The following is a 26,226-nucleotide window of genomic DNA, read 5'->3' as shown; positions in this document are numbered from 1 at the left end:
CACTCGGGAGGGTGAGGCAGGAGAATGGTGCGAACCCGGGAGGTGGAGCTTGCAGTCAGCCACGATAGCGCTGGGTGACAGAGAGAGACTCCGTCTCAAAAAAAAAAAAAGAAAGAAAAGAAAAGGAAATGTGAGATGATTAGATAGCAGAATGAGAAAAGAGTGCTACTTCTCTTTTTTAACATATATACATTGGTCTCTCTAATGTACAGTCACAGGACAGAATGTGATAGGTACTACTGGAAAAGCACAAGTAAAGGAAAGAGAGATTACTAGCGAAAGGAGGTCAGTAAAGTTTTCTTTTTCAAAAAAAGTAACAGTTAAAATGGGTCGGATTCCCACAAACAAATAAAGGGAACAAAACTTTTAGTCAAAGAGAAAAGAATAAGAAAAGACAGATAAGAAAAAAAGCATTCTTCTTCAAAATTTGACTTCTATTTTCTAAGAAAACAGCAAATTCTTCTCAGACTATCAAGCCAAAAATTGGTAATATCCTATAAACTAGTTCAAGTTTGCCAACATATTTTAGAAGATTTATGAAAAATAAAAACCTCCATTTTCATTGCATAAAAATTTTAGAAACTACTTGTAAAATCTTTAAAAGAAAATTTAAAATCTCAAAAGGCAATAATCTTTAGGCATTAAGTTGAAGCCTAGCAGCTATTTTCCCAAATGCCATCAGAAAAGTTCTCTTTCTTTTACACATACACACGTGCAAATAACACTCCCAGATTAAAAATCACTACCGGCATGATAGGAAAATGACCTCCTTCATTCTTTGTGTTCCAAAAAAAAGTTATGTAATCTGTTCATAGGATTTGGGCTAATCTTGTTGATTTTTGTTTTTAATCAAGGGTGTTCTTAGTATGCTCAGAATTTAGCCCAAATCCTATGAACAGATTACATAACTTTTTTTTTTTTGAGATGGGAGTTTCATTCTTGTTGCCCAGGCTGGAGTGCAATGGCACGGTCGCAGCTCACTGCAACCCCTGCCTCCCAGGTTCAAGCAATTCTTGTGCCTCAGCCTACCAAGTAGCTGGGATTACAGGTGCCCAGCTAATCTTTTTTTGTATTTTTTAGTAGAGACAGGGGTTCACCATGTTGGTCAGGCTGGTCTCAAACTCCTGACCTCAGGTGATCCACCCTCCTCAGCCTCCCAAAGTGCTGGGATTACAGGCGTGAACCACCGCGCCTGGCCATAACATTTTTTTTAACAAAGTCAGTTGTTTATAAATCAAAATATAGCTCCCTTAAAAACAATACTATAAATACACACTAGGTTGTCTTGGTAGTCCACAAAATTAAAGTTTAATCATGATGTAAAAGCCAAGAGCTAATAGTTCCAGATGAATGACACGGTCTGGCTGTGTCCCCACCCAAATCTCATGTTGAATTGTGATCCCCAGTGTTGGAGGTGGGGCCTGGTGGGAAGTGACTGGATCATGAGGGTGGTTTCTAATGGTTTAGCATCATCCCCCTAGTGCTGTCTTGTGATAGAGTTCTCATGAGATCTGGTTGTTTGAAAGTGTGTAGCACCTCCCCCTTTGCTGGCTCGCTCTCTCCTGCCAGCCATGTAAATGTGCCTGCTTCCCCTTCACCTTCTGCTATGACAGTAAGTTTCCTGAGGCTACTCCAGAAGCAGAAGCCTGTACAGCCCGCAGAAACATGAGCCAACTATTTTCTTTATAAATTACCCAGTCTCAAGTATGTCTTTATAGCAGCATGAGAACGAACTAATACAATGAGGTATGGAAAAGATGGTTAGCAAAGAAGATAAAACTAATCACCACAAAGTAGAAAAACAAAGTTACCTCCATCATAACTACTCACAAGGCTAGCCCTAAGAATTTTATATATATATGAACAACAAAACTGATCTCCAGTTCTCCTATCTTTCTCAGAATAATTGTAGCAGTGCAATATCTTAGCTTTCCCTCTGTATTCTGTATCTCTCTACTAGAGCTGGAGGACCTGAAATTAATATTAATAGTTTAGGATCCAAAATTACTTATTAGCCTTCCAACCAAATAACCTCCCAAGCTACTATCATTTAATATTGGCTTCAAAAATGGAAAGACCAAAGACTTAAGAGTCCAAATTTCAGGGCTGGGTGCAATGTCTCACCTCTGTAATGGGTGCAGTGCCTCACCTCTGTAATGGGTGCAGTGTCTCACCTCTGTAATGGGTGCAGTGTCTCACCTCTGTAATGGGTGCAGTGTCTCACCTCTGTCATCGTATCACTTTGGGATGCAGAGGCAGATGGATCACTTGAGCCCAGGAGTTCGAGACCAGCCTAGGCTATATGGCAAAAACCCATCTCTACAAAAAAAATACAAAAATTAGTTGGGCGTGGTGGCATGCGCCTCTAGTCTCAGCTACCCAGGAGGCTGAGGTGGGCGGATCACCTGAGCTCAAGAGGTCAAGGCTGTAGTGAGCCGTGATAGTGCCGCTGCACTCCAGCCTGGAAGACAGAGACCCTGTCTCAAAAAAAAAAAAAAAAAAGAGCCCAAAGGTCAACAAGTCCTTTCTTTCTGATACTACTACATTCTGGGCACATGATAACTGGGATGACCAGCCTCTGCAGTATGTTAAGTGATACCTTCCAGTAGAGCTCAACCAGACCTTAAGGAACTAAAATTTCATTACTGGAATTTCTAGCTATTGGACCAGCTATAGACAAATGCCAATGCTAGCATAATCTATAAATGAAATGACAATAGCTTCTGTATTGATGGAGTCTTAGTCTCTTTGAGCCAGACGTATCCCTTTAACTGAGTCCAGACTGAGACAAGCACTAAAAAGTACATGTGTAGAAAAACTGGACCCTAGCAGCAAAACAACCCACGTGCCATTTCCACAGTACCTGTCCTGTAAGTGGGCATTCCAGCATATGGGAAAGACTTTGGCCTCAGTAAGATCCTCAAGTGAACAGACTCTGAATCGTCTAGCTGTCTACAGCCTCCTCTTCTAGGAGGTGAGGTCATTAATGAAAACTGAACACCTGAAAAGGATTTCTTTTCAGGAAGGAGAGACAGACACTGGAATTGTTAGGCATGACTCCGCTACCTACTTAGGTAATACAGGACCAGTCGTTTAACCTCAAACATCTGTGTAACAAAAATCTAGGCCAGGCACAATGGTTCATTCCTGTAACCCCAGCACTTCTGGAGGCCAAGGCGGGTGGATCACTTGAGGCCAGGAGTTCGAGACCACCCTGGTTAACATGGTGAAACCCCATCTCTACTAAAAATACAAAAATTAGCTGGGCCTGGTGGTGTATGCCTGTATTCCCAGCTACTTGGAAAGCTGAGGCACAAGAATCACTTGAGCCCAGGAGGTGGAGGTTGCAGAGAGCTGAGATCATACCACTGCACTCCAGCCTGGGTGACAGAGGGAAAATCCGTCTTAATAAAAAATATATATATATATCATATATATTTTTATATATATGATATATATTTCATATATATGATATATATTATATATATCATATATATATCATATATAATATATATTTCATATATAATATATATTTCATATATTAATATTAATATATTTCATATATTAATATTATATAATATATATTATATTATATATTATATAAATATATTATATTATATATATTAATATTATATATTATATTAATATTATATATATTATATATATATTATATATATAGAGAGAGAGAGAGGGAGACAGACAGACAGAAAGAGAGAGAGCGAGAAATAGCGCACGCGCATGCACCCGGTGTGGTGGCTCATGCCTGTAATCCCAGCACTTTGGGAGGTCAAGGGGATCTCTTGAGCCCAGGAGTTCAAGACCGGCCTGGACAGCATAGTGGGCGCCAGCCCTATAAAACAATTAAACAACTAGCTGGGCATGGCGGCGCCTGTGGTCCCACCCACACAGGACACTGAGGTGGGAGGTCTAGGCTACAGTCTGGGAGGTCTAGGCTACAGTCTGTGAGCTGTCATCACGCCACTACACTCCAGCCTGAGCAACAGAGTGAGATTCTGTCAAAAAAAAAAAACCTACATATGAAACCTTTCCAACACATACCCCCACAACCCAAAAAGTCATGACGTAGACAGGGCAGCTAAAATGAACAAATATAACTAAACAAATTGCATTAAAATTCTTGGATATCTTTCTTAGATTCAAAATACATCCTCCTTTAAAGTAGTTGCCTAGTCGGAGGCAACAATCTGCTAAATGTATTCCTCTCAAAAGATGAAAGGGTGAGATCTGTTCCAGGCATTTGGGTGGGGGATGAGGTGGAGGCAGAGACAAAGGAGAATAAAGAGGACTACAACAAAGGAAAAGTAGGACTGACACCACCTGAGTGGGCTGATTTGAAAAGAATGGCATAGAATAATCTATGACTGGTTTAACTATTACCCTCAAATTACCACCTTATTTTAAAAGAACCAAAATCAGCACAGTGAGGAAGTTATTCCTGATCTGGGGGAGTAATTAAAATACTAGGGAAATTATCTTTTGATTTGGAAGGTATTAGGTAGACAAAGAAACCCCAATTTGGTCAGGGCCCCTGTGTTGCCCCGGCTTTCAGCAGCATTGATCCTTATTTGACTTACCAAAAAACTTTAACTCTTTTCAAAATGATTGCTTCCATTAAAAAAAAAAGGGGGGGGGGGAATAAGTACGTAATTATATCCATTTGAATGCACTGGATTACAAGTAACGGAGAATCCTGATTCAAACTGGCTTAAACAATCAGAAATTGTCCTATCTCACATAACAAGCAGCACAGAGGCAGTTTCAGGAATAGTCCATTTCAGTTCCAACTCTGCTTTGCTGAGATTTTGTTAACTGTCACTCTCTGGACACTGGCTTCATCTTAGGTTGGCAGAAGTAGCTGCAGCAATTATGGGTATCACATCCCGACAAGATAATGTTCAGGAGAAAGGGGTCATCTTTCTTCTTGCAAGTCTGTCTTATAAGAAAATCATTCCCAGAAGCCTCCCTGTGGTTTTTCCTTCCAATCACTAATGCATATGTGCTCAATTCGTAACTAGCCACTAAGAAAGACAATGCCATTATCCTGATTGGCTTTAAAAGATCAGAATCTACTTCTGGAGCTGAGGAAATAGGGAATTACACATACTTGCGGTTGTGTTAGAATGGGAAAGTAGAAAATTAAATGTTAAGGCAAAAGGGAGAAACTGAAGTTTAATGTATAAAATTAATTTTAAAAGTAGGGCTCAGATCTGCAGAGGCTGGGACTAGGGTTGGGAAGAGATTTGCTGTAAAGGGACAAAAGGGAACTTTTGGGGATGAGGAAATTTCTATATATCTTGATCATGGTGGCAGTCATGTAAGTGTATAGATTTGTCAAACCTCAAACAACCAGCTTAAAATGGGTGCATTTTATTGTATGTAAATTATACCTCAAAGTTGTTGAAGTTTTTTTAGGGGCTTCTGTGGACTTCTTATAGAGCCCCTCCTTCAAATCGCTGCTCATATATCAATAACTTTATCAGACAGGTCTTTCTCGACTATCCCATAAATAATCACTTGGCTGAATTTCAAAACATCCCCCCCCCAAAAAAAATCTATATCCGTTAAAATCCCGGTTCTTATATTCCCTCAAATCAGGAAATATAGTAAATCCACAATTCCTATTAATCTTTAGATCACACAATAATAGACTCTATTATTCTTTGGATCACTGAAAACTTCTAACTTTGAAAAACCAAAGGCAACCTTTGTTATCTAAATTATATGAAAATCAGATGGTTGCCATTCTCTGAATACAAGTTTTGAATGGCATATTGAATCTAACAATCTCATATTAGAGTAAAATTGAGGATTTCTGCTGCAAACACTAAACTCTGTGAATCCATTAGTCATGGTATTAGAAAAAAGGTAACAAAGCACATTAAAAAGCAAAATTATAAGGCACAATACAATATATGGCACAGGGGATAATGTTCCCACAGTGGTGCTATAACATGGGCACATTCACTAAGAGGGACAGCGTGAGTGAAAAAGCAGACAGCAAACAATCCTGTATCAGCCTCCAGTACGCTTCTAAATACTTGATTTAATTTACTTTATTTTATTTTATTTATTTTTTGAGACAGAGTCTTGCTCTGTCACCCAGGCTGGAGTGCAGTGGCACAATCTCGGCTCACTGCAACCTCCGCCTCCTGAGTTCAAGTGATTCTCCTGCCTCAGCCTCCCAAGTAGCTGGGACTACAGGCATGTGCCATCATGCCTGGCTAATTTTTGTGTTTTTAGTAGAGACGGGGTTTCTCCATGTTGGCCAGGCTGGTCTCAAACTCCTGACCTCAGGTGATCCGCCTGCCTCAGGCCTCTCAAAGTGCTGGGATTACAGGCGTGAGCCACTGCGCCCGGCCACTCCAAGTATTTTAAACATTATAGCAAAGAAAAGCCTACTCACTATTAATCTAAATAGAAACTCTGATGTGCTTACTTTAGGAGAGAAATTCTCAGTTACATTCAGGGTTCCTGAGGCTACTCTAAATTTATCTACTTATCTAATGACTTTTCAAGCTCTGGTTTGTTTGTTTTTTGTATACTATCCAGAACCATCAGATGATGACTTTTTTGAAATATTAACTTGTCTATGTTACAGTGCCCAGTTACTCCATCAAATATTAATCTAGATGGTGCTTGTGAAGGTAGTTTGCTGACATAATTAAAGCCTCTAATCAATTTCAGTAAAAAAGACTATCCTAGATAATCCCAATGGGCATAAATGAATCCTTTGGAAAGATTTTAAAACAGGCTGAGGTTTCCCAGGAGAGAAAAGAAATTCTGCCGGTGGACCACAGCTTTGGCTTGTGCCTGCAACAGGTTCCATCCTGCTCATGATCTTCTCTTCCTGATAGCCTGCCACAGGGATTTCAGTCTTGCTTAGCCAGCCCCATGATTTTACAAGACTATCCTCTGTAATAAATCTCTTAATATATGTAGGCATATATTAATATATATAAATATACGTATAAATCTCATCATATATGTATGCTTCTGTGTGTGTTTATATATGAGTGTGTGTATATATGTATTTATCTCTCTCAATATGTGTGTGTGTGTGTGTATATATATATATATATATATCCTACTAATTCTGCTTCTCACTGAATTCCAACTAATATGCACCACAGTATGGAACGTGAATTTAGAAGTACTACTTCTTAGATTTACTTGGGGAAAATATTTTATATTTATAGATGTATTAATGGGCTTATCCAATCCTCTTTTTAAAATTGCAGTGGGTCAACAGAGTGGTACACCACTAAATCATCTTCTGACAAGAACCATTATTTTCTGTAACAGACAACATGGGAAGGAACTACTCATTTATTTCTTTAGATCACAAAGAACAGGCCTGGGAATCCTTCATAATACAATCTGAACCATTTAATATTGGAGATCCTTTTATAAGGAGCACTATAAAATGCAAAGAATACTAAGGATTTTCTTGAGTTCAATTATTGTAACAGTCTCCTTTTATTTCTGCACTTAGTGGGTTGCTGAACACCCTTAATAAATTAATTCTACATGCTGAATCTACAGTGTGGCACTACAGTTACATTAGTTGAGGAACTATTTAAAGAGTAAAACAAAGACTAAAACAATCACAACTAGCAGTATCAGAACTTTACCAGAGCGAACACAGACTTTATCAAAAAGCAGGGTACCTAAAGAGGTATAGTTCAACTTGACATATAATCAGCTGTTCTTTAACTCTGATCAAGCAAAATTCCAAACAAGCCCCAGCAGTAGCAAGAGCAGCAGCAGCAATTCACTCTAGTACAAGACTGTAGCCTTATTTAATGCTCACTTTCCCAGGAAGTCCCAAACAAAACCCTGATGGTACAGGGACAGAAACCTGGCATGGAGGGTACAATTTGCACAAGAAACAGCCATGGCCAAGGGGCAGGAGGAGCATACACATATAAACACATAGACACCAAAAACCCCAATGGAACAGGACCATGGTAAGACAAAAATAAGAATGAAGAAACTCAAATGATAAATTACAGGGAGACAGACAACGCAGAGGAAATAGTGGAATGGCAACATAAGCAGCAAATGATTAGTAAGAAACACAGCAGCCACACACATGCAAATCAGAACTAAATCTGGGAACAAGAGGCATAACATAATCCCAACTGTCTTTGACAAAGAATGCACTGATTATCTCCTAAAATAAGCAGAGCTCAGTTTATAAAAATGGCATTCAAGGGCATAAGTGAAACTAAAATCTACCTTAGTTTGTAAGCAAGCCATACTAAATATAACCACTTCTACTTAAGACATTGGGTCCAGATGGGGTAAAAGAATAAATCACCTAAGGGTAGGCAGCCTTCAAATAACAGTTGCCAGGAAGTCCAAAAAGAACAGAACTAGCCTTGGCAGAACAGAAAGAAAATTGATTTGGAATTTACAAACCCCATTCTATTAGCTCTGGCTCAACCACCGTGTCACTTCAGCAATAACTTCTCCGGGCCTCGGTTTCCTCTTCCATAAAATGCCATGCTAGATCACTTTCACAAATTCCATGATTCTACTGTTTATAAAAATCTTAAACTATGTTACCAAGTAACAAACTACAAAGCTGGTAGCAAAAGCTGAGTTATGAAGGCTGTTCCCTTTTTTTTCCCAGTAGCCAAGAAACTGTGTTAAATCCTAAAACAAAATTATAATGCTATAGGGCCAGAGGACAGAATTGTACAGTGCTTTTTCCAACTTTTATAAGAGTTACATTCTATGGAAAGAGTAGATCATTTACAACTCTTTCTCAAAATGTGAGAAATATAGTGTCTAATAAAAGCTGCTCTTTGGTGTGCTCTGGATATCAAATACAGACTTAGTCTTATTTCTTACTCTCCTTCAGTTCACATCCATCTCCCAAAATCAATATTGGCGCCAAAAATGAATCAAAAACGTTTTCAAGCAACTGCCTGGAATAGCAAGCAATAATTTCAAATGTAGATTTCTAATAAGAAATCAAACCATAAAATAAAACTTATTCAAGGAATTTCTTTTCTGAAATATATTTAGTGGGAAGTCACTAATCAATCAAAAGCACCACATTTTTATATCTATGCAGTACTGTTGCAGATTTCAGGCCTTTCCAAAAGCAAAGAGAGGCATGTATTCATGTAAGGACGTAATGGGTGAGGGGGTATACACACATGTGTGCATGTGTGTGTTGTGGGGAAGGGTACAGTGCAAAAATGAAGACATAAAAAATGTACATAATCTAATCTTGAGGCTATGGTAATTTTAAAATTCTGACTTAAAGAATTTTATCCATATATCCTATCCAGAACTGAACAAAAAGAGTAGAGTTAATACCAAAATAAGAGGAAATAAGTGAGCAGGTAATCAGCCCGTGTTATTTACACTTTCAGTACAGTGAAGGAGAACTGTGAAGGTTAGACTTCATAGTTTTGGTTTCTTGAAAATTAAAATTCTATGACTATAGAATAGGAAAAAATAATACATTCAGAGGACAGTATCAAGTCTACCACTAACCCCAAAACGTTAAAACTTAGTAAAAAATTTATGGAAGTACTCTAACACTTCTCAGCCTTCGAGATCATAAAAAAAAAAAAAATTATTCTTAAGGATCAGTCCCCAAAAGGCCAAGTAGATTAGTGACCCCACTCTGTCACTGTCAGTCTTTCTGGCTGTTCAGAATATAGGTAATTAACAAAGTTCTACTGGCAGAGTTGTTTCTGCACAGTTTTACATTTATGTTAAATATGTGGTGTAAAAGAAGAGGTCAAGAGGCACATGCTTGACCTCTAGCATAAAATAATAAGAAAATACACCAAAAAAATTCTAGGAGACCTGTCTGCCTAGATCTGTTCAAACACAGAATATTTTGAAGAATTCCAAGTCAGAGACAGCTTCATAAAAAACATATCCGTGGCTCCTAAATTGTCCTCAAAGTGTCTCTCCTCCTAATTTTGATCTAATGCACTGAAGTAACAGCTTGTTTTTCAACAATAAAAACTGTGAAAAGTCTAAAAATTTATAGCCCAACAGAGCATTAGCTCAACAACAAAGGTCTAAACCAGTGATAAAAGATTAACTCCTTTGCTTGAGGATCATTTGCTCAGTATATAGAGAAATTAAAAAGTAGACATTTGTCCTCTCTTGATTTGCCAGTAAAAAAACTTTAATTTTAAATTAATGAATACTCTCTTTTTTGCCAATGTTACAGCCCATAGCTTCCCAATTTATTCCCATTCTATGTTGCCTTCGAGATACCGCAACAAAGAACGTACACTGACCTAGAAAAAAGGCAGCTAATACAGTAATAGCAAGAATTTGAGAACCTAAATTCAGAGTCAGATATATTGAAAAAGTGTGTCCCCAAAAGCATACTTTTAAAACCATACTTTAACCTCATGAGCCCCAATCAGCTTCACTTTCTTACCTTTCCAACTCAGCTATCTTCTTGTCTTTGTCATTCTTCTCATTTTCCACCTCCTTCAAGATCTCTAAGAGTCGATCAACTTCTGCCTGGGCCTTGCTAGACTCATCTTTGTACCTGGTGATCTCTCTCTCCAAGTGCTGTATTCGGTCACTCATCTCTGGACTGGCTCTGGCTTCCAATGCTGCCTCATGTGCCTACAAAGAAAAGCATTTCAATCCTATCAGATCCACACAGGTGGCAATGGGCAAACCATGTCCCAAACAATGAGTTATATTCCAATTTAAGTACAGAATTATCAAATATCTAACAGTTTGTAATTTATAAGGTTTTTATCTACTTAAGTATTATATAGACAAATATTAGTAATAAATGGAGAATTGTTAGGTTCCAAGTAGATTAGTTGTTTTAAATAATACATCTCTGAATATTATTAAATCAAAAATCATCACAAGCCAAAAGATGCTTCAGAGTTTAGTGAGACAAACTAACAAGTCATTGAACTGTTGTTATTGATCTCTCCAAGGGAATATCAAAAGGCAAACACCAGGGACTCACTGCTGATCGTATAGCCGGACCAGTGCAGAGACCTAATTCCCACTAGACGCTAACTTCCATTTCCATTTCCATTTCCTATATGCTGCTTTACCTAACGTGTGAATCACACAGCCTTGGGCATGTAGAATCATACAGATACTGTGAGTGTGATGCCACAAAAATGTGAGTTAGGTTAAGAAAATAGCTGCTACCATCACACAGGTACCTCCCTCATGCAAGGATTAGAGAATTTACAAAATAATATGGGACAAACAAATGAATTCAGAAATCGATAACCACACTTAAGGATGGGCTCAGTGGCTTGAGCCTGTAATCCCAGCACTACAGGAGGCCCAAGCAGGGGGATTGCTTGCGGCCATAAGTTGAAGACCAGCCTGGGCAACACAGCAAGGCCCCATCTCTATTGGAAAAAAAAATTGTTTAAGAAAAATTTTTTTAAAAGAACCACACTAAGATCTGAGAAAAAAATTTTTATTCAGGATCCTACAAAAGTCAACTAATATTGTTTATGCATTTTGGAATACAAAACAGTTTCCATAATTACAAACTAATTTTCAAGTCCTTAGCTGTCTTCTGGAATCTCTAAAGCCATGTATGTATAATGTGTTTAATGAGAAGACAAAAGCTTAGACGTTTTTTCTTATTCAATAGACAACAGAATATATTTAGTCCCTTAAAATGGTTTGAAAAAATATTAAAGGAGAAAATATATATATTCTTAGGAAATATTTCAGAAAGCTCTGAAGCAAAGTACCTTGAGTAAATGAGAAATGTTTATATAATTGTATTAAACGCTTGGTGAAAGTAACAGCTATACTTTTAAGATAAGTCCTTTCCCAAGTTCATTTGTTTAAGGCTTCACACGTGTAGAAAAAAATCTTTTATCTGTCTTAAATATAGGCTTCCCTAACCCTTAACCTTGATACACATATGAAGTATATTTTAAGAAACAAAAATCATGTAAGTTTGGAAGGTAAGAAGAGAGCACTGTTCTGCACTGAATGTTGTCCAATGTCTAAAATCAGTTGTTTCACATGGTTTCCCAGTTTTGGAGTTGTTAATTGTAGGAGGGAAATTCCTGCAGCAGTCAATCCTTCATGGGCAGAAGGCTATAAATGTATCTAATAGAAAAGGAGAGAGGGAAGAAGAGTATAAGGAGTACCAAGATCAGGAGATATTTCAATAGAAAGCTGATCATATTACACATAAAGAGAGGGGACAACAAAGGGGAAGAGATTGAAGATGCAAACAAAAGCACAAGTAACTGAGAAAATTCTTAGTATCCACAAAGAAAGAAGGTAACGAAATAGGCAATAGGAGGCAGCTTGATGTAGGGGCACAAAAGATGACTGTGTAAACAAAAGTGAAGGCCGGCTGCCATTTAATGTCACTGAGATAATTCTAATAATTTATTATAAATTATTTATTATAACTCCACAAATATAAATATAACTACTGCATATCGGCATTCTGGGCCTTCACACATGCTGGTGAGTCCTTACTTTGAGGTCTCAGCTTAGAAAGTGTCACTTTTGTTAGGATCCATGACCCTGACCTAAGTTAGTTCTCCTTGATATAAGCTTCCCTCACACCATGTGATTTACTACAATTACCTTTTTAAGTGTCTACCTTCCTGATAGGGGCTATAAATTATATGAGTCAAGGGACAGGTCTGTCTTGTCCACCACTATATATCCTCAGTGCACAGTGTGGTAACTGACAGTAAAAACTCAATTATTTGTAGAAAAAATGAATATGCAAAAGCAGTGGGCTAGTTTCCATTTGATTTAAAACAGCCCACAGGCCGAAATGGTAGGAAAAGAAAAATGATTGGGAAGAAGAGAAATTAATCAGTAATTAAATATAAGTGAAAGATTAAATGTAGCTGGAAGATTATTGAGAATATCAAATGAGGCCAGGTGCAGTGGTTCACGTCTCTAATCCCAGCACTTTGGGAGACTAAGCTAGGAGAATTCCTTGAGCCCAGGAGTTCAAGACCTGCCAGGGAAACACAATGGGACCTCGCCTCTACAAAAAAAAAATAAAATAATAATGATAAAGATAATTAAAGAATACTAAATGACAATCTTTAAAGACAAAATAAATCAAGCTAGGAAACAAAAAATCAAAGATACTATAAACCTTCCCTTCCCTTATGACAACAAATTCGGTATCAGAGTAGTTTACATCTAAACTCTTGCTGAGTTAATTTGTACTTTAAAATAAAATTCTAAGATTTTTAAACCACCTTAAAGACCTTCACAACTTTATAAATTATAATACAAACTCCAAAAAAGGCATATTTTTCAAATCAGTGTTATAAACATCCCTTTAAAAGGGACTTCTAAGCCAGGTGCAGTGAGTGGCTCACGCCTGTCACCCCATCACTTTGGGAGGCCGAGGTGGGTGGATCACCTGAGGCCAGGAGTTTAAGACTAGCCTGGCCAACATGGCAAAACCCCATCTCCACTAAAAGTACAAAAATTAGCCAGGGGTGGTGGCGCACACCTGTATTCCCAACTACTTGGGAGGCTGTGGCACGAGAATTGCTTGAACCCGGGAGGTAGAGGCTGCATTCAGTCGAGATTGTGCCACTGCACTCCAGCCTGGGCAACAGAGTGAGACTCTGCCACAAAAAAATAAATGAAGATAAAATGGATTTCTAAATTGTGGAATATGACATTTAATTCAAGATGCAAGCATTTCTTCTGTCCATAGAGTCAATTATCATGGTATCAATATGAAAGGTATTTTCTGGATGAAGGTGTTTAATTTCATGCCTTCGTTTTCTTCTCCCGTTTCTTACCCATTAAGTTCTAACTATATGTTAACCTATGCTTTAAAAATGCAGATACTCCATACACCTTGCTTTTAGAATGTGAAAAAGTCAAGAACATTCAGAAGCAAAAGCTGCAAACTTTAGTGAAATAACAATATTTGTATAAAATATCACCTTTGGACAAGAGAAGCTGACCTAACAGTGAATAATCTTCCTTAAAATACTGAGTTAAAGGTTAAGCGCTCCATCCACAGGCCTTGTTCTACTGAAAAACACCTACCTTTAACATTATTAAAACCTCAGTACTCATACACTGGAGGCAAAGATTTTGTTATTTTGTATTTCATACATGTCATAGTAAAACATGTAAGATTACAAAACCATGCAGATAATCATATTCCTATAGAAATCAACATTTTCACCACATAACCTATTTAATGAGAAAGTAAAGACTAAGACAAGTTTTTTTCCTTATTCAATAAGCAACAAAACATATTTAGTCCCTTAAAATGGTTTCAAAAAATATTAAAGGGGCAAACACACATACTTAGGAAAGCTCTGATTCAAAGTACCTTGAGCAAAAGAGAAACGTTTATGTAAATTTTGTTAAATGCTTTGTGGAAGAAACAGAGGTACTTTCGAGATTAAGTCCTCTACCAATTTCTTTTGTTTCAGGTTTCATCAGTTGTCAAAATTCAGTTACTAAGCATGGCCTTTACAAAAGACTCTATTGGCAGATACATATTTTAATGTGTTAGCAAAACTGTACCCTAAACTGGTGCGGCTAAAAGCCACACCATGGTGGAAATAAAAGCAAAGAGAAGAAGTCATGAATGAATTAACTCACTAGGAACAAAACAAGGTAAAAGCAGCAGAAATGCAAACACTTTCCAAAGTCTCAGGAAAAATTTTGGTCTTAAATAAGCCTTTCTGTTTTGTAGTCATCTCAATATACTTTAGAGAGGAATCATTTAAAAAAAAAAAAAACAACCTAGAGTGCCTATTTCGGGAAGGGAGAGATGAGAAGGTTAAGTATATTCATTTATCTATAGGGTGATAAAAATGTCATTCACACAAAAGCCAGAAAAAAAACTATCAACTGGGACTTTCTGGCAACACTTGGCTAGGTCACTCACTGGCTTGGATGAGTGGCTCCGGACTATTCCAGGATGCTAAAGACAGTAAGAAGCATCAGGGAGAAAAGAAGAAAGAAAAGTACAGAAAATGGTTTTAAGAGTAGGATAATCAAGAGAAAGAGAATTAACGGTTAAAAAAAAAATGGTGAAAAAAACAGCTTCAATAAAAAAATCAGAGTACAGAAATAAATATTTCACTCTACAAGGAAAAAAAAAGAATTACACATTTTTTAAATTCTGATAACTCAAGGCTGAGCATAGTGGCTTTGCTCCCAGCAGTTTGGGAGGCCATTGCAGAAGGATCTCTTGAGGCAGGGGTTTGAGACCAGCCTAGGCAACATGGCAAGACCCCTCTATTTAAAAAAAACAAAAGGCCAGGTGTGCTGGCTCATGCCTGTAATCCCAGCACTTTGGGAGGCCGAGGCGGGTGGATCATGAAGTCAGGAGTTCGAGACCAGCCTGGTCAAAATAGTGAACTCCATCTCTACTAAAAATACAAAAATTAGCCGGGCGCAGCGGCATGTGCCTGTAAACCCAGCTACTCTGGAGGCTGAGGCAGGAGAATCACCTGAGCCCAGGAGGCAGAGGTTGCAGTGAGCCGAGACTGCGCCACTGCACTCCAACCTGGGCAACAGAGTGAGACTCCACCTCAAAATTAACTTAGCCAGGTGTTGTGGCATGGGTCTGTAGTCCCAGCTCTTCGAGAGGATGAGGCAGGAAGATCACTTAAACCTAGAAGTTTGAAGTCACAGTAAACTACGATTACGCCACTGCACTCCAGCCTGGACGACAGAGCAAGACCCTGTCTCTAAAAAACAAAGAAAAAAAGACAAAAAAATCTGATATCTCAAAAGTTGAGTTTCGATCCTTTCCTTAATAAATTCTGAGGCTATTGTCTCATGCTGAAGACATGGAATGCCAATATTCAGATAACAGGATATACATTCTTAAGCTATAAATAGGTCAAAAATGACTCCAATTATCATTACCTCAAGACCAGTCATTTCCTACTCCAAACAAAACAGAGAAGAAATCTACTTTAAAAATTTCAATGATAAGCACAGGCTTTTGAATAAATGTAAATTAGAACACTAATAATATACCAGTAATAGTTTCCAAGAAGAAAATATGCCAAATAATCCTTCATGTAAATCTACACATAAGCTATAAACCAAAAAATAGACCCTAATGTAGAAGGTAAAGATAACAAAATTCTAGGCCCAATAAGTTGCTAAGAAAAATTAAAAATATAACAAATTAAAAAAACTTTCTGACAATATGTGCCCTGTCTTTTCAAAAAATGCTAGGAAATTAACATTCTCCAAAATGAGATAAAATCTGAAACGGGATATTTAACAATTGTTCTGAGTCTCCGATCTTACTACATATGTTAAATTAGAAAATATGCTCCCACTTATTCTTTTTTTTTTTTGTGAGATGGGGTCTTGCTCTGTCGCCCAGGCTGGAGTGCAGTGGCACGATCTTGGCTCAATGCAACCTCCGCCTCCTGGGTTCAAGTGATTCTCCTGCCTCAGCCTCCTGAGTAGCTGGGATTACAGGCCTGCGCCATCAAGCCTGGCTAATTTTTTTGTGCTTTTAGTAGAGATGGGGTTTTGCCATGTTGGTCAAGCTGGTCTCGAACTCCTGACCTCGTGATCTGCCCGCCTCGGCCTCCCAAAGTGCTGGGATTACAGGCGTGAGCCACCGTTTTTTCTTTTTTTAAGAGATGGGGTCTCACTCTGTGGCACAGGCTGATGTCCAACTCCTGATCAAGTAATCCTCCCACCTCAACCTCCCAAGTAGCTGGAATTACAGGCACGAGTTACCGCACCTGGCAGAAGTCTGATTCTAATGGAAGAAAAATATCAGGTAACTGAGATTTTTACACTCTGGTCTCATATTTTACCCACAAGGGAGTTGCATATTTTAATCTTTCTCTGAACTGTCAATTTTCAAAGATTTAGGGATTATCTTGAATAAAATAAAGTAGGATAAGAATGCTAAGATAATTAATTCAGGTATACATGGTATTTTAAAGTTTGGGGGATTATTATTCCATTGGTAAATTATTCCCTATAAACATGCTAAGGTTATCTACTACGCTCTTATTTAAAGCAAAGCAAAAAAATGTGAAAATTTTTCTTTAACCTTTTTCAATTGTGATTCCATTTTCAGACACTCCTCCTTCTTCTGCTCCAAAGCAATCTCTAGTGTCTTAAGCCGTGAGTCCTTTTTCAGTCCTGAGGATGCCAGAGAAGAAGCATGCTCTTTCAGATCCAAAAGTGAAGCCTAAAAGAAGGAACACACATCTAGAATAAATAATTATAAACAAAATAGAGGTTTAAAATTTTAAATTTATCGTGGTAGCTGTAATTTCCTTTCCATTACCAAATGCTGACATATTTTCATTTCAAGGAAATTCATTCATGAAATATAAAACAATATTAGCTCTAGCTTTCAACTCTTAACAAATAAGATGGATTCTCAAGAAATACCCATTCAACAGTGATGTAAAGAGTTCTGTCAATACAAAATAAACCAAAGTAGATCAAGCTTTGTGAATGTAAGTAGTCAAACCTCAGTAGCTACATTAACTTAAACAGAAAACATTTTTCGGCCAGATACCTGTAAACCCAGCATTTTGGGAGGCTGAGACAGGGGGATCACTTGAGGCCAGGAGTTCAAGATCAGCCTGGGCAACATAGCAAGACCCTGTCTTCACAAAAAAAATTTTTTTAACTTAGCTGGGCATGGTAGTGCACACGTATAGTCCTAGCTACGTGGAAGACTGAAATAGGAAGATCCCTTGGGCCCAGGAGTTCAAGATTGCAGTGAGCTATGATAATGCCACTGCACTCCAGCCTGGACAACAGAGTGAGACACAGTCTCTTAAAAGAAAAAAAAAATCACATTTTTCCCTATTAAAAGAAAAATTCTATTAGGAATTTAAACTTCAATAACATTGCCTAAAGATATTAGAAAGAAAATCCAGAGAAAGATGCTAAAGCTCATGCATTATCATCATCTGATTACATAGCATGAGGCATCTTTGCTATTTAGGTCATATTAACAGGACTCTCCAAAAACAAGATCAAAGTATATTAAGTCACCTAATTTAATAGCTGTTGTGTTCTTTGATAGTTGCTATACATAAAATTTCCTCCTTTTGCATATTCCTTTTATCTGTCAACTTTCTTATCTTTAGCACACTATTTCTCCAAATGTAACTGAGCTTCAGTTACTTTAGGTCTATACAAATATTAGTAAGTAAAAAACCAACATAAAACAAAGTGAGTAATACTTAGAAAATGAATGAACCAATCCGCTATGTCTCTGCAAAGCTTTCTGAAATATTCTTTAAGGTATTCACAAAAGCCTGCTAAAAGAATATTAAGAAAATTTTCCATCGAATACTTTTTTACATGCATTATGTAAACACCAACAACATACAGACACACGCAATGATTAAGCAAACAAACTAATTCCATTTTAGGGAGCTTAACCTCTTTCTCTGAAAGATCGCCTTGCAACAGGCTGACTTTTTCCTTCAAGTCTTTAAGATCTTTTTTGTAGTTATCAATTTCCTCTTGCTTCTCTCGCTCATCTCTGTCCCTCTGCTCCTTTAAGCGTTCAATTGTCCGCTCCTGATGAGAGAATATATCAACATGTAAAGAAATTCCCTTTTGCACTTATATGACTGTAACTCTGCTTTTAGCAGAATTCCAAACTTCTATATTCAAAAGACAATGGTAAGTTTTTAAAGAATCCACCTTTTTTTTTTTGAGACAGAGTTTCGCTCTTGTTGCCTAGGCTGGAGTGCAATGGCACGATCTTGGCTCACCACAACCTCTGCCTCTCGGGTTCAAGCGTTTCTCCTGCCTCAGCCTCCCAATTAGCTTGGATTACAGGCATGCGCCACCACGCCTGGCTAATTTTGTATTTTTAGTAGAGACAGGGTTTCTCCATGTTGGTCAGGCTGGTCTTGAACTCCCAACCTCAGATGATCCACCCGCCTCGGCCTCCCAAAGTGCTGGGATTACAGGTGTGAGCCATTGTGCCTGGCCAGAATACACTTTTTAAATAATTCATCCTTCTTATTCGTCTTGCCATAACAAGGATGTAGGTTCATTCATTTGAATCCCAAGGTTTCTTTTCTTATAATCTCAACTAGTATTTGATATCACTAAAGTATTCTTTTGGAGTATTTCCATTTATTCAATTTCTGGGCAACTAAAAGCTTATATATACACCCTAAGGACAATAACTAACAAATATTTCTTCTCTATATATTATTCACATGTTGCCCACAAGGCAATGGAAACAACTCACAACTCACACACCAAAAAAGGGGGAATGGGAAAGATTTTGATATATTGAGCTTAAAATATAAAGGAAGGTAAAGAAAAGAGAAATCATCAAAACTTTCTGTCAACAGATACTCAAGAAGTTTGAAAATCAGAGCAATTTAGCCAGGTGCAGGGGCTCATGCCTGTAATCCCAACACTCTGGGAGGCCGAGGTGGGTGGATCACTTGAGGTCAGGAGTTCAAAACCAGTCTGGCCAACATGGCAAAACCCCATCTCTACAAAAAATACAAAAAATTAGTTGGGCACGGTGGCTCATGCTTGTAATCCCAGCTACTCGGGAGGCTGAGGCAGGAGAATCGCTTGAACTTGGGAGGTGGAATTTGCAGTGAGACAAGATCACGCCACTGCACCTCAGCCCGGGCACAGAGTGAGACTCCATCTAAAAAAAATGTTTCCCTTCACACTACATATGTCAGCAATAGCACACAGCAGCTCTTTTCCCTTGTGCCCACAGGGATTTCTTTGGTATTCTATATCCAGTCTTAGATTAATGAGAAAGCAGAAAACGTGTGTGGAGAGTCGGGGCCAGCCACTCACTTTCTCTGCAAGGGCCTCCTCCAAAGTTGTCAAGGCAGTGTCAGTGTTGGTGGTGTCAGCCTGCAAGGATTTGACCCGTTCTTTCAAGCTGCTCATCTGCTTTTCCTTGTCTCTAAGCTGCTCTTGAAGATTTTCAATCTAAATGTACATAAATATTTAAGGGAAAAGAGAGGACGTTTATAAAAAAAAAATAGCACAATCAAAATCATTTCAATTTGAAAACAGATAGCTCAGGGTTGTCTGTGTGTGCATTCTGTAGAAATCATTTAATCCTAAGAGTTTCAGAATTACATGCAAAACCTTAAATTTGTAGGCAAATTAAATTTGTAGGAATTTGTAGGCAAAACAAAAAAAAGGTACACACATGTATGGACACGCACGCACGCACGCACGCACGCACGCACGCACGCACGCACGCACGCACGCACGCACGCACGCACGCACGCACGCACGCACACACACACACACACACACACCCCCCTAACAAAATAAGAAAAGTAGCTAGCAGAAAAGATCCAGTATAGAGATGGCCATGTAGAGAGGAAAGTCATGAGGACTAGGATTACTTCTAAAATGACATTGTAAATGCCAAGAGGGATTTCTTCACAAAGCATAAAGGGAGGACAGAGGATAGCGCAGCTAAACAGTGAGAAAGACAAATCAACTATATAAAGAAAAGGCTGTTCTTAAAGGCTAGTGTTATGTTAGTTTTACACCATCTTTTATCTACGCAGCAAACATTTTCTTAGCCATTCGTTCATACATACTTACATGCATTCACTTACTTATATCATCTTTTATCTAAGCAGCAAACATTTTTGTGGCCATTCATTCATATACACTTACATGCATTCATTTACTCAAAAAACATTTGTTGAATTCTGTATTACATGCCAGACACTACGGATATAAAGAAAAATGAATAGACTCATTTTTATTCTACTATGAGATGGTAAGAAAATGCATCATTATACAGCTGAAGCCAAGCTATAAAACAGTTTGTGTGCCAACCTAAGGAGCACAGATTTTATTCTAGAGAGATGGAAGCCATTAGAGATTTTTAAGCACAGAAATGGTCTGGCCAGTCCTGTACTTTAAATAAATAACAGTGCCAGCGTTGGCAGTATCAGCGTGCAAGGATCTGACCCATTCTTTCAATGAAAATTTAAGAGGACTCGCATATAGACATGGAAAACCATTAGGGTTTGTATCAGTTCAGGTAAGGTTATGGGGACTCAACATACTATGAGATAACACTGTGGAAATAGCATGTTATCACTCAAGTACAACAAGCAGCATGTTATCACTCAAGTACAAGGAGACTCAAGTACAATAAAAAATTATTATTCAAGTATAATAAAAAAAATCAAGCAAACTATGAGGAAATTCTAAGGAGCTATCCTTAATAAGCTAAAGGAAAATTATAAATAAACCAACTACTCACAAAGTTCATTCATTCACTATATACACACGAGTTCAAATTCCCACCATAGATCAGGCACTTTTCAGTTGCTGAGGAAACCGAGTAATGAAAACAGACCAAATCCCTGCCTTCATGGAGCTTACATTCTAGTAAGGTAGACAAATGAATGATGCAGGGAGGGAGTGAGTGATTGAACAAATGAATGAATCAATATAGCATACGGCAGAGATAAGTTCTATGGAGAAAAATGAAGCAAGAGAATATAATCACCATCTCCTCTTGAGCTGATATTAGAACTACCTGATTTTTCTACATGGTTTTCAAAATGCAAGATAAACGTTATCTCCTCTAGGAATAGTTTGTTGCCCTCACCTCCATGAGAAAAACCTGATCATTGTCTGTACTCCATTAATGATACATATACATGTATATATTACATATAAATACACACTCCTCCATTATTCCATTTATCTATATATCGATCACACATCTCCATTCCTCTATCAATCATTATAGCACTGATTAGTGTATGTAACCATATGTAATTCTTTGTTTTATACATGTCTCCACAAGTAGACATGGATCCTGCCCCTCCACCTGTTTTGTACCTTCCTATATGGTACATCTCAGATCATAGTAAACATTAATAAATAAATGAATAAAATATAAGTTTGGGCTTCCATAAACTATATTCAGGGATTCACAAAAACTCCTGCCAATAACGGAATTACAAAACAATCCTGGATCCAATTGTCAGGTAGTTTCTTACATTAATAAACTTAGTACAAGCTCTTTAGGAACCTCTCTAGAGTCGAGAAGAACTCGACAGGCAGAACAAAAGAGCTAAGAAAGAGATTTGGTAAGTTTAGAATAGGGTACGTGAATATGCTGAAGCTTACGTTTTCACTTGTTAACAAAGAAATAATCATATGGGTGAACCACTGAATTGCCCAGTAACAGACCAAAGCCTATTGTAAGAACCGAGTTCATCCGAGATGGAAAGCATTAGTCTTCCCTTGATTTAATCAGACACTACTATTGAAATCTCATACGGATCAACACTTAGGTAAACTCATAACCATTAAAGAGAATTTTGCCACTCAAAAATTCAGTACTCCATATACAGGTATACCTGGATTTCTTACGCTTTGCTTTATTGCTCTTCACAGATACTGGTTTTTTACTAACTGAAGGTTTGTGGGAACCCTGCGTCGAGCAAGTCTATCAGCACTACTTTTCAAGAGCTTTCTAACTTGGTGTCTCTGTCACATTTTGGTAATTCCTGCAATATTTCTTTTTCATTATTATTGTATCTATTATGGTGATCTGTGATCAGTGATCTTTGATGATATTATTGTAATTTATCTGGGGTGCCATGAACTCTGCCCGTATGAGATGGTGAACTTAAGAAATGTTGCATGTGTTCTGACTGTTCCACTGATCAGTCATTCTCTCTTCTCTCTCCCTCTGTGTCAGCCTTCCTATTCCTTGAAACACAACTACATTGAAATTAGGCCAATTCATAACCCAACAATGGCCTCTAAATAGTCAAGGAGAAGGAAAAGTCGCACGTCTCTCACTTTTAGTCAAAATTTAGAAATGATTAAGTCAAATGCTACATGCAGAGTTTGAAAAGTAAAAAAGATTAAGCTTAGTGAGGAAGGCATGTCAAAAGCCAAGACAGGCTGAAAGCTAGGTCTCTGGAACCAAACAGTCAAGTTACTGAAGGAAATCAAAAGTGCCACTCCAGTGAACACACAAAAAAAGAAATCAACCTTATTGCTGATATGGAAAAAGTTTGCTGGTTTGGATACAGGATCAAACCAGCCACAGCATGACTCAAGCCAAAGCCTAATCCAGAGCAAGGCCCTAACTCTCTTCATTTCAATGAAGATTGGGAGAGGTGAAGAAGCTAAAGGAGAAAAGTTTCAAGCTAGCAGAGGTTGGTTCATGAGGTTTAAGGAAAGAAGCCGTCTCCATAATATTAAAGTATAAAGTAAAGCAGCAAGTGCTGATGGAGAAGCTGCAGCATGTTATCCAGGTCTAGCTAAGACAATCAATGAAGATGGCTACAACAATGAATTTTCAATGTATTTGGTTGGTGCAAAAGTAACGGCAGTTTTGCCATTGAAGTTACTTCTGCACCAACCTAATAGATGAAACAGCCTTTTATTGGCAAAAGATGCCATCTAGAACTTTCATAGCTAGAGAGGATAAGTCAATGTCTGCCTTCAAAGCTTCAAACATTAGCTGGGTGTGGTGGTCCATGCCTGTAATCCCAGCTATTCAGGAGGCTGAGACGGGAGAACTGCTTGAACCTGAAAGGCAGAGGTTGCAGTGAGCCAAGTTCATGCCACTGCACTCCAGCCTGGGCAACGAAGCAAGACTCTGTCTCAAAAACAAAAAAAGGAAAGAAAAGAAAAAAAAAAAAAAACAAAGAAAACAAAGCTTCAAAGAAGAGGATGACTCTCTTGTTAGGGGATAATGCAGCTGGTGACTGAAAGTTGAGGCCAGTGTTCATTTATCATTCTGAAAATCCTAGGGCCCGTAAGAATTATGGTAAATCTACTCTGCCTATGCTTTATAAATGGAACAATGAAGCCTTGATCACAGCCCATCTGTTTACAACATGGTGTACTTGGTGTATTAAACCCACTGTGGAGACCTACTGCTCAGAAAAAAAGATTCCTTTCAAAATATTACTGCTCACTGACAATGCATCTGGTCACCCTAGAGCTCTGATAGAGAGGTACAAGGAGATTCATGTTTTTCTTATGCCTGCTAATATAACATCCATTCTGCACCTCATGGATCAAGGAGTCATTTTGATTTCTAGTCTTACTAGTTAAGAAATACATTTTGTAAGGCCATAGTTGGTGATTCCTCTGATGGATCTGGGCAAAGTAAATTGAAAACTTTTCGGAAAGGATTCACCATTCCTGATGTCATTAAGAACATTTGTGATTCACAAGAGGAGGTCAAAATATCAACATTAACAGGAGATTGGAAGAAGTTGATTCCAATCCTCACGGATAACTTTGACAGACTCAAGACTTCAGTAGAAGTAGTCATTAAAGATGTGGAAATAGCAAGAGAACCAGAATTAGAAGTGGAGCCTGATGCTGTGACTGAACTGCTGCAACTTCATGAAAAAATTTGAACAGATGGGCCAGGAGCAGTGGCTCACACCTGTAATCCCAGCACTTTGGGAGGCCGAGGCAGGCAGATCACTTGAGGTCAGGAGTTCAAGACCAGCCTGGCCAACATGGAGAAACGCCATCTCTACTGAAAACACAAAAAGTTAGCCAGGCGTGGTGGTGGGCACCTGTAACTCCAGCTACTCGGGAGGCTCAGGCAGAAGAATCACTTGAACCTGGGAGGCAGAGGTTGCAGTGAACCAAGATCACGCCATTGCACTCCAGCCCGGGCAACAATAGCAAAACTCTGTCTCAAAAAAAATAAAAAATAAATAAAAAAAATTTGAACAGATGTGGAGCTGCTTCTTCTGAATGAGTAATAAGAGTGGTTTTGGTTTTTTTTTTTTTTTGAGACAGAATCTACTCTTGGTGAAGATGCTGTGAACACTGCTGAAATGACAACAAAATATGTAGAATATTAATAAACTTAGTTGATAAAGCAGTGCCAAGGGTTGAGAGGATTGACTCTAATTTTGAAAGAAATTCTACTGTGGGTAAAATGCTATCAAATAGCACTGCATGATTCAGAGAAATCTTTTTTGAAAGGACAAGTCAACTGATGCAGCAAACTTCATTGATGTCTTACTTTAAGAAACTGCCACAGCCACCCCAACCTTCAGCAACTACCACCCTGATCAGTCAGCAGCCACCAACACAGAGGCAAGATATTCCACTAGCAAGAATATTATGAGTTGCTGAAGGCTCGGAAAATCATTAGCATATTTTGCAATAAAGTATTTTTAAATTAAATTATGTACATTTTCAGATATAATGCTATTGCATACTTAATAAACTACAATATAGTATAAACATAACTTTTTATATGCTCTGGGACGCCAAAAAATTTGTGTGACTCGTTTTATTGTGGTGGTCTGGAACTGAATCTGCAATATCTCCAAGGTATACCTGTATACACAGAACACAATGTCTTGGTGTTTACATGTTTAACCAGCTGTGCAGGTCATTCCAGTTGCTAACATATAGGTCTTATACAAAGAAAAGCTATGGTCATGCTGTTGATTAGACTTTCTTGTCAAGAAAGGGCAATACAAGAAACATTATTTAAAATGAAATTTCACAGAACCAACCAAGTTTTACATACAAGAAGACAGATTTGTTTTATGAGCCTACCTAATACACAAACACCCCTTACATACATAATAAGGATAATACCCTTCTTTCTACTCCATCATCTGCATCTAGGGAGAAATTAAGGAATTAAAATGTTAACAATTTCACTTTTATACCTTATATGTAGTTAAACTATTAAAGGAATCCATTATTCTTTGCTAGTAAACACTTCTGCTGATATACTCAGGTGCAGAAGCTGCTGAAACAGGTAAAATTCCGTCAGCAAGTTCTCGGCAAGCTACTTTCTTTTTCAATTACCCACTCTAGACAGACTGACTGTTGAGTCGGAGTGAAAAGGGATGGCTATTCTTAGACTCTTATTTACTTCTAAAAGAGGAGAAACAAACATTCCATAGTGAAAGGATCTCACAAAATAAAAAAAGAATAGTGGACACTAATATTACCTCCTCTGGGCAAGCTGCCATCAGTGAGGAAGACCTGAAATAGACACAGATGGGTGCAAACCAGCTGGGTAAGCACCGAACAAACCCAAAACACGCAGGGGGTGGGAGGTGGGTGTGTCAGGTGAAATGTGTGCCCATAAAAATACTTCTCTTTCCGTTTATCCAGCATCATGATGGGTAACAGCTGAGCCCCACTGAATCCAGCATCACGATGGATAACAGCTGAGCCACATTGAATCCAGCATCATGATGGATA

The 26,226-nt window shown here is 38.1% G+C and overlaps 1 protein-coding gene across 16 annotated transcripts in view; it reads right to left on the bottom strand.

Moving 5' to 3' along the window:
* The window catches only part of ERC1 (ELKS/RAB6-interacting/CAST family member 1), a 511,134-nt gene that overhangs the window by 306,772 nt on the left and 178,136 nt on the right, over nucleotides 1-26,226 (bottom strand). For all 16 annotated transcript variants that reach the window (XM_063672288.1, XM_063672287.1, XM_063672289.1 and 13 more), the window contains 4 exons: nucleotides 19,816-19,953; nucleotides 18,415-18,555; nucleotides 17,060-17,200; nucleotides 10,442-10,635 (listed from right to left, as the gene is read on the bottom strand). In XM_063672288.1, the coding sequence (XP_063528358.1) occupies nucleotides 10,442-10,635; nucleotides 17,060-17,200; nucleotides 18,415-18,555; nucleotides 19,816-19,953 (614 nt within the window). The remainder of the gene's footprint in view (nucleotides 1-10,441; nucleotides 10,636-17,059; nucleotides 17,201-18,414; nucleotides 18,556-19,815; nucleotides 19,954-26,226) is intronic.

The sequence above is a fragment of the Pongo pygmaeus genome, chromosome 10, assembly GCF_028885625.2.
Source record: "Pongo pygmaeus isolate AG05252 chromosome 10, NHGRI_mPonPyg2-v2.0_pri, whole genome shotgun sequence".
Taxonomy (NCBI): Eukaryota; Metazoa; Chordata; class Mammalia; order Primates; family Hominidae; genus Pongo; species Pongo pygmaeus.
This window is presented reverse-complemented; position numbering and strand designations above follow the sequence as displayed.